At 39.1% G+C, this 13,662-nt stretch overlaps 3 protein-coding genes across 6 annotated transcripts in view; 1 reads left to right on the forward strand and 2 right to left on the reverse strand.

Moving 5' to 3' along the window:
- LOC133843383 (protein phosphatase 1 regulatory subunit 16A) overlaps positions 1-7,079 on the reverse strand; it is a 52,167-nt gene extending 45,088 nt beyond the window's left edge. For all 3 annotated transcript variants that reach the window (XM_062276900.1, XM_062276901.1, XM_062276899.1), the window contains exons 1-2: positions 6,933-7,079; positions 5,830-5,949 (exon numbers count right to left, since the gene is read on the reverse strand). The gene's annotated coding sequence lies outside the window, so the exon portion shown is untranslated. The remainder of the gene's footprint in view (positions 1-5,829; positions 5,950-6,932) is intronic.
- A 150-nt stretch (positions 7,080-7,229) lies between these two features.
- LOC133843385 (protein aurora borealis) lies at positions 7,230-9,483 on the reverse strand. Its single transcript, XM_062276903.1, has 2 exons — positions 9,059-9,483; positions 7,230-8,998 (listed from the first exon to the last, which is right to left on the reverse strand). The coding sequence occupies exons 1-2, from the start codon at positions 9,352-9,354 to the stop codon at positions 7,594-7,596; spliced, it is 1,701 nt and encodes a 566-aa protein (XP_062132887.1). The 5' UTR covers positions 9,355-9,483; the 3' UTR covers positions 7,230-7,593.
- A 1,353-nt stretch (positions 9,484-10,836) lies between these two features.
- LOC133843389 (solute carrier family 25 member 3) lies at positions 10,837-13,191 on the forward strand. 2 transcript variants are annotated; one of them, XM_062276907.1, is made up of 4 exons: positions 10,837-10,973; positions 11,301-11,756; positions 11,819-12,159; positions 12,229-13,191. In XM_062276907.1, exons 2-4 carry the CDS (start codon positions 11,343-11,345, stop codon positions 12,572-12,574), a joined length of 1,101 nt encoding a protein of 366 aa, XP_062132891.1. In that variant the 5' UTR covers positions 10,837-10,973; positions 11,301-11,342; the 3' UTR covers positions 12,575-13,191. The 2 variants fall into 2 exon arrangements, with proteins under 2 accessions (XP_062132891.1, XP_062132892.1); XM_062276908.1 differs by lacking the exon at positions 10,837-10,973 and adding an exon at positions 11,066-11,084.
- The last annotated feature ends 471 nt before the right edge of the window (positions 13,192-13,662 follow it).

A 13,662-nucleotide genomic window follows, 5' to 3' on the forward strand; every position in this document is an offset into this window, starting at 1 on the left:
CACACAATTCACCATTAATCATTATGCTACTTGAAAGACTTTGTGCCGAAGTGAATTGTTTCGAAATTTAATTATTAATTTTCAGCAATAATTTACGAAATTAAATACGAATATAAAATGAGAGCGGCAAGTAAATAATAACAATTGAAATGAATTGCGACATGTCTCTCCTTAAATTAAGGAATATTGCAGTTTAATTATTTATGGCTTTAACAGAGCAGTTGAAAAGAAACGCTCTTAATATTATTGCGCAATAAACAAGCATAAATAGTCCATATTTTGTTTTTCTATTTTTCCACTAAAGTTTGAGGCAAATAAAATTTCTTATTTAAAAGATTTCCCATGCTAAATTGGCCACTTTAAACTTTTTATGTTATGTTTTATGTTCGAAAACTTTATTCTGTAGAGAAAAGTGCACAACAATTTGCGTTTATCATTCATCACATTTTTTTTTGTGGTGTGTGGCTCATTTGCTTTAAAGGTTAAATATATAATATATATAATTATTCATTGAGTGTACTAAGCACAATAGCAACCAGCAACCAACAACCAACTTTCCCAAAAAGTCAAATACTCAATTACAAAATGCCTGAACTTTTGGCATTCGCCCAGAGCCAAAGCCAAAGTACGAGTCCCAAAAAATAAAAAAAAAATGGAAAAAAACGAGAAAAACGAAAATTTGAGTAACTTTCGAGCTATTAGCTGGGCAATTAAAACGGCAAATGAACTTTCAACCGAGAGTGAGAATCGCAGAGAGAGGCGCAAACAACAAAAGTCTGAGTGAACTAAACCAAGTCAAGGAAAGTAAACAAAATAAAGACCGAAAGACGAAAAACTAACAGAGAAACAACAAGAACAAATCAGCCACAAATTAGTAAACAAAAGCACAATTGTTTACTATTTTCTTATGGTTGTTGCTGTTGCTGTTTTGCTGTTGATGTTATTATTGTAGTTTATACGCTAAGGGCGCGAGGTGCTGCAGGGGGGGGAAGAACATCGTGTGACTTTTATGCCACTCCGCTGCACACACAATCAACCGCAACTGGAGCCACAGCAAACAACGTTGACACCCACAAAAATTTACAAATAGAAAACTTTTGTTGTTCTCTCCTCTGCAATTTTCAGAGACAATGAGAGCCTGAGTCTGAGCCTGACTTCCAAGGCGTCAAAGAGGTGGGAGGAAGGGAGGAAGACGGACACTTGGATATTTGTTGGGCCTCTGAGAACAATGCAAAATGAAACTGGCACAAAAGTTTTTGTTTTATTTCGTTGGTTGCCAGCCGAGCTTAATATTGAGTGAGATAATAAGCCAGGCCAGGGGCCGGTCCAGTTGCTTGGCCGAAACTCTCTGTGTAGAAGACAAACAAGCAAAAGCACAGAGACTAAGCACAGCTAATTCGGAAGTATTAGCGATGGACGTGCGTCTGTTAGAGATGGCAGCGTGACACGATATAATTAAACATGCATTATTATACATTAAATTAACTAGCTGCACTTGAAATTCGGAAGTATTAGCGATGGACGTGCGTCTGTTAGAGATGACAGCGTGACACGATATCGTTTAACATGCATTATTATACATTAAATTAATTAGCTGCACTTGAAATTCGGAGATATTAGCGATGTTAGAGATGACAGCGTGAAACGATATAATTTAACAGCCATTATTATACATTAAATTAATTAACTGCACTTGAAATTCGGAGATGTTAGCGATGTACGTGCGTCTGTTAGAGATGGCAGCGTGACACGATATAATTCAACACGCATTATTATACATTAAATTAATTAGCTGCACTTGAAATTCGGAAGTATTAGCGATGGACGTGCGTCTGTTAGAGATGACAGCGTGACACGATATCGTTTAACATGCATTATTATACATTAAATTAATTAGCTGCACTTGAAATTCGGAGATATTAGCGATGTTAGAGATGACAGCGTGAAACGATATAATTTAACAGCCATTATTATACATTAAATTAATTAACTGCACTTGAAATTCGGAGATGTTAGCGATGTACGTGCGTCTGTTAGAGATGGCAGCGTGACACGATATAATTTAACATGCATTATTATACATTAAATTAATGAGCTGCTCTTGAAATTCGGAGATATTAACGATGTTAGAGATGGCAACGTGACACGATATCATTTAACACGCATTATTATACATTAAATTAATTAACTGCACTTGAAGTGTATAAAACTGAAGTTTGTCTGATTATGCGTACTCGCATTATTCTTTTAGTCATGACTTTCATTGCTAATCATATGACTTGCAATCAATCAATGAGAAGGCAGCAGCACACTTTTTATTTGCCCCATTATCTTATCTCGTTATTCTAAATTGTTTATAAATGGCAGAAGTAATGATTATTAAATGTGTGTGTACATATAGCGGAAATCAACTAAAGCGATTTCTTTGCTCTTCACTCTCTATTTTATCGTTGTTATTGTTCTTCTTTTTACTTTTACTTGAGCTTGTCTATTTAGTTTTTATGTTGTTGCTGTGCATTTTTCTCATTAATTAACTAGTTCTTCATGGTCTCATTATTCTTGAAACACCTTTGTGCATATTCTTTTATGCAAATACAATTTAATCATCGCCTGCAGTTTCGAGTGTCATCTCTAATGCACACAGCATAAATGAACTTACAATAGCTTCATCACTGCTGTTTGCCTTTGTCCCCTCTCTCTCTCTCTCTCTCTCTACTCCTCTCTCTTGCAATGTGTCCATCAGATTTGGGCAAGTAATTCACATGGCACTAATTGAATTAGTTGACTGACTTTTGAGGCTGTTGCAGCTGTTGTTGTTGCTGCTGTTGTTGTTGCTGTGGCTACCGTTGTTGCCTTTGCTTCTTCTTCTTCTTCTTATTCTGGTCGTGGAAATCTACCGTTAAATATTATGAACTTGCAATATAATGCAAAGTGAGCAATTAACAAGTTGTAGCTGTAGTTTAAATACGCTTTACATTCAACTCTCTTTCAGCTCTTCTGCTTATTAGGCAAAAACTTTTCAACTTTTGCAGCGGCAAAGTCAAGGGCCGCCTTTTGTCTGGTTCGGTCAATCGTCTTGTCTTGCTTTTTTGGATTTGGCCTGATCTGCTTTTTGTTTTATTATGTTTTTTGTTTTTTGTGTTTTGGGGAGCTGTCTGTTTTGGTTTGGCAAACGCAGCTGTTGCCACTGTCGCACAGTGGGACTAATTGAACAGCTGGGCGAAGACGTTTCCTTCTCCACATTCTCACATTCCAATGGCATTGAATTACACACACAAATAATAAACACAACACATGTGTCGTTCAGGCGTCGAAAGAGTCCTTGACTAATATATAATATATAGCGTAATGGGAGCTCTCTCATAAATTAGTGGGAAACAAAAGGCAAGCTGATTAGTTAGCCATCGACTTGAGGCAGGTAAATAATAAATACGAGTATCAACAAAATTACGTCAAGCGAACACTAAAAATCGAACGAAATTTGCAAATCAATGCAAATGACTGGACAAACAACATGAGACTGAGAAGCAAAAACGAAGCAAAGACATAAATAGATAGATAGGGAGCGAGCGAGATGGAGAGAGGTGGACAACTGAAAGCAAAAGCTTTGAAATTAATTAAGCAAATTTACTTGCGAGCTCCAACGCCACAAAAGATGTCAGTGTGCCACAAGGATGCAAAACGTGTTTCTCATTTTGTATATTAGAAATTGAATTTATACGGCTATGCAAACAAACAGGAAAAACGAGTAGATGCAGCTCCGCTTCGAAAAACAACGACTTGCAAATGCTCTTGCAAAAAAATTGTGGATGTAATAAAAAATCATGAAAACTGGTTTCTGTCATAGAAATGGAATTAAGTATTTCCTGGTTATTAACAATGAAAATATTAAAGCTGTTTCAGAATTAATTAATTAACTTTAATTGGCAAATAATATAATATCTTTAAAATACATATATTCAACATCTACATAGAATTATTTCTTTATTAATAAATGAAAATATTTAAGCTGTTCCATAAATAATTAGTTAAGGATAGAAATTTATATCTAATAATTTTATTCTACATCTTATTTTTAGGTTTATAAATAATCACACTTCCTGCTAGCTAGAATAACTGCATATGATAATTTATAATATCAAAAGCTTTGTCTAAATAATCCCAAAATGGATATAATATCTTAAGATATTACTACAAATAATATAGAAAGAATAGTTTGTAGTTTAGAAAAATGATTAAATTTATTTAACAGTAGAGAAGAGAAATTTTCTTCTAATGAGTAACAAATTAGACAACAAAACTAGACTATCGCTATTTAAAATTTATATTTTTAGTTTGCAGTTCATTCAATAAACTTTAATGAAATGTTTAAATGATATTTCATAGTTCTGCATTTAGAGAAATATTAACATTTTCTTTTAACTCATCTTTTCAATCACATATTTAAACCAAAATCACGTTTTGTCGCTTCAGTTATTGTCATTGCGTGTGTAGCTAAAAGAGATACTCTCGTTGATAAGAAAGGGAATATGCTCTATTCTTTAGGGTATGGAGTAAGAGACACATATTCAACATATGAACGGGCTGGACGGCGAGTCATTTAATGAAAGTGCACCAGCCACAAGCGGCAACAACAGCCGCAGCAGCAGCAGCAGCAGCTGGCAACAAGTTGCACGCATGCGCAGCGAGGCATGAGAAGAGGAGAGCGAGAGAGAGAGAGAGAGAGACAGAGAGGGAGATAGAGGGAAGCCGATAGTCGATAGGCGGTAGCTACAGCAATGCTTTAGAATTTTTTTTTGTTTTGTTGTTTTTGTTTTTGAGTTTAATGGTTTTGTAACCGGTTTTTTGAAGTGAAGTCGAGAACAACAACTGCAACAACAAGTTACGACTCCCATGAGAGGCTGCTGCAACCCGGGTTCATTGTTTACTCAGACATTGCTGTTGTTGTAGTACTTGTTGTTATGATTATCATTATTGTTGTTGTTGTTGTCAGTATGTGCCATACTCTTTGTTTGCTACCCAATTCTCGACGTCTCTGTCGCCGTGTCAGTTTAATTACACTTTTTCCTATGAAACAACTTCACATCTAGCGGAAGTTGTACAAAAGCCGCAAGAGAACCGGCCAACATAACAACGACAACGGTCTTGTCTGGCAACTGGTAACTGACAAGGCTGAGAAGCTTCCAGCAGCATGTGTCACATACACGCAAAAAGATAAAAAAAAATAAAAAGAAGCAATACTCCATTGCGTTGTTTTGGCTACGCTGAATGCGGTTCCATTGAACTTCGCTGTGCTTTACGAACCGGCTAGCAAAACTCTTAAAATGCAACTACAAAAATTACAGTACACTTTAATATTTCTTGTTAGCAGAAGACTGCTTGCCAGTTAGAAAATTCCACAACGATTAGATAATAAACGCTACACAATTCTAATGAGAATAGTAAACTGCTTGCGCAAGCAGTGCGAATTCTCGCAACCCAATTGCACGAAATGTGGAAAATTGCAGTAGGAAATGACATCCAAGTAAGCATACGGCGCATGAATGACTGCTGTAAAAGGAAGAGAGGAATTCCGACTTAGCCGTTAAACAGATTCAGACAGCTCAAATACAATTGGACTACTGCCATTTGCCTATTATCAATGTGAACTGCTTCGCATGTTTGCCTTAGTTTTAGCAATTATAGTATTTCAAGGAGTAAATTTGTAAACTAGACGCACTCTGAATAACTGATTCAAATGCAAATGCTTTAAGTCGTTAATAGCTTCACTTTATCGACGACATTTACCGGGTAAGAAAATAAAATGAAAAATAAAAAGTGAATGCTTACCTCAATAACGAATTGCGGCAACAAACGGCATTGACGTTGTAGCTGAAGCTGAAGCTGACGTTGATTTTGATTTTGTTTTATTTGTTGTATTTTGATTATTTTCAATGTTGCATTCAATCGCTGCAATTGTAAAAAATTCGTATTTATTATACACGTTGAGCACACACACTTTCACGGCACAAACACAAATTAATTGACTAGATTTATGTGTAGTTGTTGTTGTTTTCTTCTCCTCTCAACAGCTGGCCAGTCTCAAGAGCTGGTTTGCACACTTATTTTTCTTTTTTCTTTTTGCACACCCATAAAAAACTTTCGCTCAAAACGGATGCAGCAGGCGATTCCAATAGGATATACACTTGTGGGAGGAGGAGGGGAGAGGTGGAGCTCAACAACGTCTAACTGGTTTCTTGTAACAGGAATTCGAACAGTGTGGCCAAATGTCTGTCTGGCATTTCATTAATTTTTGCACAGCAACAATAACAACAACAAGAAGAGAGACCGAATAATATCCGGTATTTCCTTTTATTGTTGTTGTGTTTTTATCGTTGTTGTTTCACCTGATAGACATATTTATGTATTTACGCTGTTTTGTTGACGACTGTTTCTTCTAATTTATTTGTTTCAACGTTGGCCTACAAAACGAAAAACATATTTTTATCTCTTCTACGTTTTTTTGCACTTTCTTTTCGCGCTTGTGTATTTTTAATGCTACACGCCTGCAAGAGCAAGAAGTGATCTGTTTCTCTCTCTCGCTCTATCTCCCTTTCTTGCCTATTTATAACAACTCACGCATGCTACACACACACACAGACACTACACATGCAAACATTGAAAAGGCAGCCAAACGTAGCCAGCAACAACAACAGTACACAGGTGAAAATTAGTGCAGCATTTTTTTTTTGGGTTGTTGCCGTTTGCTGATACTACAATAATTTCGCACGCGTACTACCAAATTTTATTTATTAAATAGCGAACGCGGCAAAACGAAATGCAACTAGTTTTCCAAATTTTACACCGCACATTTGAAATAGTAAAAAGTTTGCATGTAGAGCACGATGCACATATTTTAGACCACTTGATTTTCTTTTAGATTTTACACGTACAATCAACTTCTTTTGGGATTTTTAAATCATTTATCTTATTTTTCACGCGCCAACCAAAACGCGCTCTTCGCTTTCCGACGGTGTAACAACAACTAAACCGAATATCTGTTGCTTCTCATATGAGCAACAGAGAGAATTTATTTGTTTGCTCTCCGAATGACTGTTAACGCTTATGCTAGACTCAAACTGGTTATGTTAACGCAAAGTGATCTGTAATCGCCACTACGTAATGTTAGCCAGCTGTTAACTTTTAACAGTACAGTGGAGTTTCCTGCGAACGTTAATTTAAATTTATTTGTTGAATTCCTTTATTTCAATAAAAATTTAAATGGTAAACTTAAATTATTGTATGGACAATTAATACGAAATTGCAAATGACATGAACTTATACAGCTATTTTGGCAGCTTTATGGGGACACATGATGAACATTTAAAATTTGCTAAAACACACATAAAAATAGTAAGAGTAAACTTTTGAACTAAACTTAACAATAAATAGTACGAATAAGAAAGGCCTTAGTGGTCATCAACGGTGGGCTAAAAATGGCAGTTGTTTCGTGTCTTCCTTTCCATTCTATTCGATTCAGAAATGATTATTGCATTGAAATTTTGGACTACAAAACTAAACGTAGTATTTGGGAGAATCTTAACGAGACTTTTGTCAGGAACGCGTCGAAGGTGTCGAACAACAAACCATGGAAACATCCAGCGATGTCTCCTGGGAGCAGGCGAAATGCGAAGTACTCGAGGTCTCATTGAATCCACTGTCAGTGCGATAGAATCCAACGCGTTGTCCAGTTGCGGCTGTATTTGTTTCAGTCACAATTTCTACCTCATGCACCTGTTCTGCAGCTTCCAGCTCAATCTCTTCGCCACCATCCAGAGGATTGATTATAAACGATTGCGACAGATTCTTGCGATTGGCGGAACGACGACGACGATGACCACGCGGCGTGTCTGAATTGGAGGAGCTGCAATTGAAGCTAACTGTAGACAACTGTGACAATTGCATGCCATCTTCTTCCTGATCTGCTTCCTCTTCCTCCGTATCCGTTTCCAGCTCGGCGCCATCGGTTTCAGTCTCATCCTCTTGCTCTGTCTGCTCTTCAATCAGCGATGCGCTGGGCAATTGACGTGCGCTATTCACATGCAAGCGACTCACACGCTGATTGATGCTGCTATCTGTGGAGTACTCCAACGCCATGGGTGACGAGCTGCGATCCGGCGTGAACTTGCACGTCAGCTCAGAGATCGTGGCATTGTTTTGGCTACTGCTGCAGCTGATGCTACGTTGCTGGCGCTTACTCAAATGCTCCGACGGGGCAATGGGTGATGGCAGATCAATCAGTTCTTGAAGCAGTTGCCGCCGCTTGCCGTCTCCATTGCCATCATCCGGTGTGCCCGGCGGAAGGCCGCAAAGATTGCGTATGGGCGAAAGGCAGCCAAAGCTGCTGGAGCCTTCGCCCGCGGAGTCCGAGAGACGGCCGGCGAACAGTGTTTGCTTGCGCTGCGGACTGGAACCCACCATCTGGGCATGCTCCTCGGCAGCCGAGTTCTGTAGTTGTTCCAGCTCACCCAGCACAATAATGTTTTGCAGATCGAAGAGTTTGCGTCGCATGGAACTGTTGAACATGTCAACACTACCGCTGCCGCTGGACTTGACAACACGCGAGGCCGCCAAGTGAGGTTGGAAATAGGGACGCAGTGCCTCCTCCAGGGCTTGGGGCAGCACGGGCGGCAGGGTGAGCTCCGTTTGCATTTCGCAGTCACGTGAACGTAACTTTGTCTTGTTCGAAATGGGCGTATTATCATCGTGTTCATGTAGAATGATGCGTTGCTTGCGCAGCGGACAATCCACTGGACTCGGTACTATGTGAGATTCCTTGAAGAAGGCACTGATGGCCAGCTGAGCCTTTGATTCCTGCTCAGGATCGGGTGAATCATGAAATTGTGTTTCATGGGGTTCTACATCGGCGGGCTTTAGTTGTGACACCTCTTCAATGTCCCACTCAAACTGTGTGGACGACAATTGTGGCGTACGCGAACGGCACTGAAACAGAGAAGGACTTCAAAGGACAAGGTGAACATTAATAGAGTAACTAGAATTAACCCTAATGTACACTCACCTAGCGATTAGCGGCAAATGCAGTCGATCAGTTAAAGCGCCCTCAAATGGATTGCGCACCTTGTGTAGCCGCTTGGGAGGCGGAGTGCACACAATTGTACACATCTGTGGACTGTTCCTTGATTTCTGCTGCTTGGCGCCATTCGTAGGCGTCGCTGTCGCAGTCGCTGTCGATAGACAATTATTGTTCGTACTGCTGCGTCTACCGCTTGTTGTTACTCGACGTGTTATCTCATTAAAGCTGGCATAATACCTTGCCCTAAGTGCTTGCGGTGTTCGCACTTCATCTGTGTACATTTTTAATTGATTTAATCGAGTTTTAACTAAATTTTAGCAAGTTTTTTCTCCGGCGCTGCCTGATGCAGGCAGCTGTCGCTATTTCAAATGCTACAGTGTTGCGAAGCGCAAAGCAAAATAATCGATACAAACGTTGTGCATTTGAGCACTGGCGCGCTTACATTTTAACAAAATGGTAATAATCATATTTCATAGGATATAATTTATCACAACTATTTAAAACTAATAGAAACATTTTATTGATACTCTGTTATAAAATGTCATTACCAATTTTACAAGAAATTTGCTTTTGATAATTGTGATCCAAATTATCGTTATCGATACAAAGTATATTGATTATCTATTAAATATCTAATGTAGCCCTGGACAATTGTTGAGATAAATTGTTTGGACGCTGAAAGTATTAATTTATAGTGATTGTTTTTAAATAATAAAAATGATGGAGGAAGTTTGTCGGTGCTGCATGAAGAATAGCTCGCCTCTGTCAAACATTTTTGCACCTCTACAGACATCACAGAACAACCACAAATATGCAGCCGACTTGCTTAACGAACTCGCCAATAGCAAAATTATTGTAAATGATGCTTGGCCACAATTTGTTTGCAACAATTGCATTGTAGAGGCAGAAAATGCATTAGGCTTTAAACGTATGATGGAGCGAAACCATCAGCTTTTTATCGACCATCGTCAAACAACAAAAATTAAAGTGGAGTTTGTGCAACCAGATCCGGAACTCGTCGAACTCTGCAATATGCTTGATGATTTTCTGCCAATGGAGGAGTCCAAAATTCAACATGTACAGCCAATGAGGGAAATCAATCAAATTAAAGAAGAGAAATCTCCGTCAAGCCCATATCCGTTCAGACTGCGACGCGTGAAGTCTAATTCTACACCTGTTAAGGACAGTAAGAATTCACGGCATGTTAAAAAGTGTTCCCCTGTCAAAAAATTGCACTTGAATGAATTTGAGTATGAGGTCCCTAAATGCCCGTATTGTGGAATAACTGCGAGCACCAAAGGCAATCTAAAAAATCATATCCGCACACATACTGGAGAGCGTCCCTATAAATGCGAGGAATGTCCAAAGCGCTTCGTCCAAGCCAGTGCACTCATAGTACATCGTCGCTGTCACACTGGAGAGACGCCTTTTGCTTGTCGAAAATGCCCAAAAGCTTTTAAACAACTCGGAAATCTGGAAGCACACTGGCGTCACCATCCAAGTCATTATACTAAAAAGAAACCATTAAAGCGCTTGAACGCGAAAGCTTGACCAAAATAGTAGAATATAAAAATTAAATACATTGTAAGATATTTAAGAATAGTTTGTAAATTGTACGTAATGCTAGTTGCCATCTAAAATGGGCTTTTAATTGATAAGTTTTTCTTTGTATGCATAGCAACATTTTTCGAACTGCCCGCTCAACGTGCTCATCTGATATTAAGAGTGACCATGTTTCTGACATTTGCTAAATAAATGCCCCTCAAAGTTTCGTGCTTTCTTTTTGTGCATATTCTTTAAAGCAGAACACTTTTGTACTTTTTTGACTAAAGAGGAGTGCGGTAACACTGCAGCTCATTCTTTGAATCCGATTCCTTGACACGCCACGGACGGCTGTAACGTAAGTGGGAAAATAGTAAAGTATTTTAATTGCATAAGAAAATCTAATCACATGCTCAATTCAACATACAAAATTCATCAAAATTGTTGCTTTTATTTAAATGGTTGAATTGTAAGTGTTTTTTACTGCAGCCCGCATTGTGATTTAACGATTTGCAACAAATATTATTTTTGCATGGCGTTATGTAACCTAGAAAAAGTGAATCAAAACGACCCAGTGAAAAATTTCTTGCTTTGACCCGCAAAAGCAGCTGATTAAATTAGGCAAACGTGTGTGAGTGCTAATTATATACTTATCGCTGCTTTTCTTTTTGTGCGTCTTTTGCAGATTCTAGACAAAAGTCGACAACGCCACTGTTTAACGTTAACAATGTTCTCGTCATTCTTTCAAACCGCTGCTAACTCGCCCTTCCGTTCCCCCTTCACGCGCGTGCAATGCGCCGATGGCGGCAACGCAACGACGGCGCCAGCAGCTGTGCCAGCCATTAGCAATGATCCTCAGCCCGTAGTGGGACGCGAGATTGCCGCGGCTGCGACGGCGTCGAAGGACTCCTGCGAGTTTGGCAGCAACAAATACTTCGCTCTGTGCGGTATTGGTGGTATTCTCAGCTGTGGTACAACTCACACCTTTGTGGTGCCATTGGATTTGGTCAAGTGCCGTCTGCAGGTGGACCCAGCCAAGTACAAGAATCTGTTCCATGGCTTCAAGGTCACCGTTGCCGAGGAGGGAGCTCGTGGTCTGGCTAAGGGCTGGTTCCCAACACTCATCGGTTATTCGGCTCAGGTGAGTGGCCTTAATTGTTACATAAGCCATAATAATCACATGATATGTATTTGATTACCCAGGGTCTGTGCAAGTTCGGTCTGTACGAGGTGTTCAAAGTAAAGTATGCCGATATCATTGGCGAGGAGAACTCGTATCTGTATCGCACCTACTTGTATCTGGCTGCTTCCGCTTCCGCTGAGGTCTTTGCCGATATTGCGCTATCTCCCTTCGAGGCCGCCAAGGTTAAGATTCAGACAGTGCCCGGCTATGCTAACACTTTCCGTGAGGCTGTGCCAAAGATGCTGAAGGAGGAGGGCGTCGCTGCCTTCTACAAGGGTCTGGTTCCATTGTGGATGCGTCAAATTCCCTACACCATGATGAAGTTCGCTTGCTTCGAGCGTACCGTCGAGCTGCTCTACAAGTGAGTTGTTAATTCTCATTTGCGTCTATTGCGACCGTGTATTTATTATATATCATTTATTTAAAATAGGTATGTGGTGCCCAAGCCACGTGCTGATTGCAGCAAGGGTGAACAGTTGGTGGTGACCTTCGCCGCTGGTTACATTGCCGGTGTCTTCTGCGCCGTTGTCTCGCATCCCGCTGATGTGGTTGTCTCCAAGCTGAACCAGACTAAGGGCGCCACCGCTGGCAGCATTGTGAAGAGCCTGGGCTTCATGGGCATGTGGAACGGTTTGACGCCACGTATCATTATGATTGGTACACTCACTGCCCTGCAATGGTTCATCTATGATGGTGTTAAGGTCGCTCTGGGCATTCCCCGCCCACCACCACCAGAGAAGCCTGCCAGCCTGATTGCTAAGGAGAAGGCTCAATAGACATCAAAAACAAAAGATACCTATGCAAAATAATATCGATATTTAGTCTAAATCATACAAACAAAATATTCAAGAGATGGACAAGAACCGGAACGAGACAAGAACAGAAAAACAAAAACAATAGCTGAAAGGCGAGCTGGCGAAGCAACATACTACAATTCATACTACATCCTTTTTCACTATGTTTTTATCGCTTTATGTAAAAGCGGCATTTCGCATTTCGACGGCCTTTTGACCATTCCAAAACAACTTTGAGCATTTTTACAGAACTTTCTTTGCAATCTGCAAACTACATTCTTACAAAAGTACATTTCTTAGCTTTACTCAACTTTTAAGTATTTAGAGATCTACAAATTCTATGTATATTATGAGTTAACATGTGTATTGTATATGTGCCCCCCACTCCCATATATATGATTACATATGTATCTTAGTTTATACTGAACGATGTATGTTGGTTCTCCGATAACTCGAAAGAACAATTGTTGAACTGTAGGCAAGAAAATATGATATTATGCAATAGATATGATACGCTATTTAAATGCCATTAGAAAAAAAGAAAACAGAAATAATCCCGCATCCTCTGAATAAATTAAATTATAAAATATAACACTAAATATACCTATTGTATTTATTTCTGAGTGAGCAAAAGCTGAAAGCTGGTTTATGACTTACACGTTTTGCTACTGCAAATTGCATAATCACTGGCGGCATACTACGACTTTACGACTATACTAAGTACGTTAAAAAGTGATTGTGAATTGAGATAACCTGGAACCCCATCGCGAGATTTCACTGATATTAAAACTTGTTTAAAGTGCATCAACGATGACATTTTGATTTAAGGTCAAATGGAAACCCGAATGCAAATGCAATCTGTAAAGGAATTCGGTTCACGGAAATGAGCAGTAAGGAATACAGACTTTCTATGTAGATTTATCGATGGAGCAATCCTTACGTAAATTTGTAGAAACTTAAAAATAAACCAGTATAAATAAAAACAATATAGAATTTTTTCTTTTCAAAAATATTTTATTTTTATGACAAATGAGCATAATAATATTATATAATATGTTAGCTCGTTGTAT

The sequence above is a fragment of the Drosophila sulfurigaster genome, chromosome 3 (genome assembly GCF_023558435.1).
Source record: "Drosophila sulfurigaster albostrigata strain 15112-1811.04 chromosome 3, ASM2355843v2, whole genome shotgun sequence".
NCBI lineage: Eukaryota > Metazoa > Arthropoda > Insecta > Diptera > Drosophilidae > Drosophila > Drosophila sulfurigaster.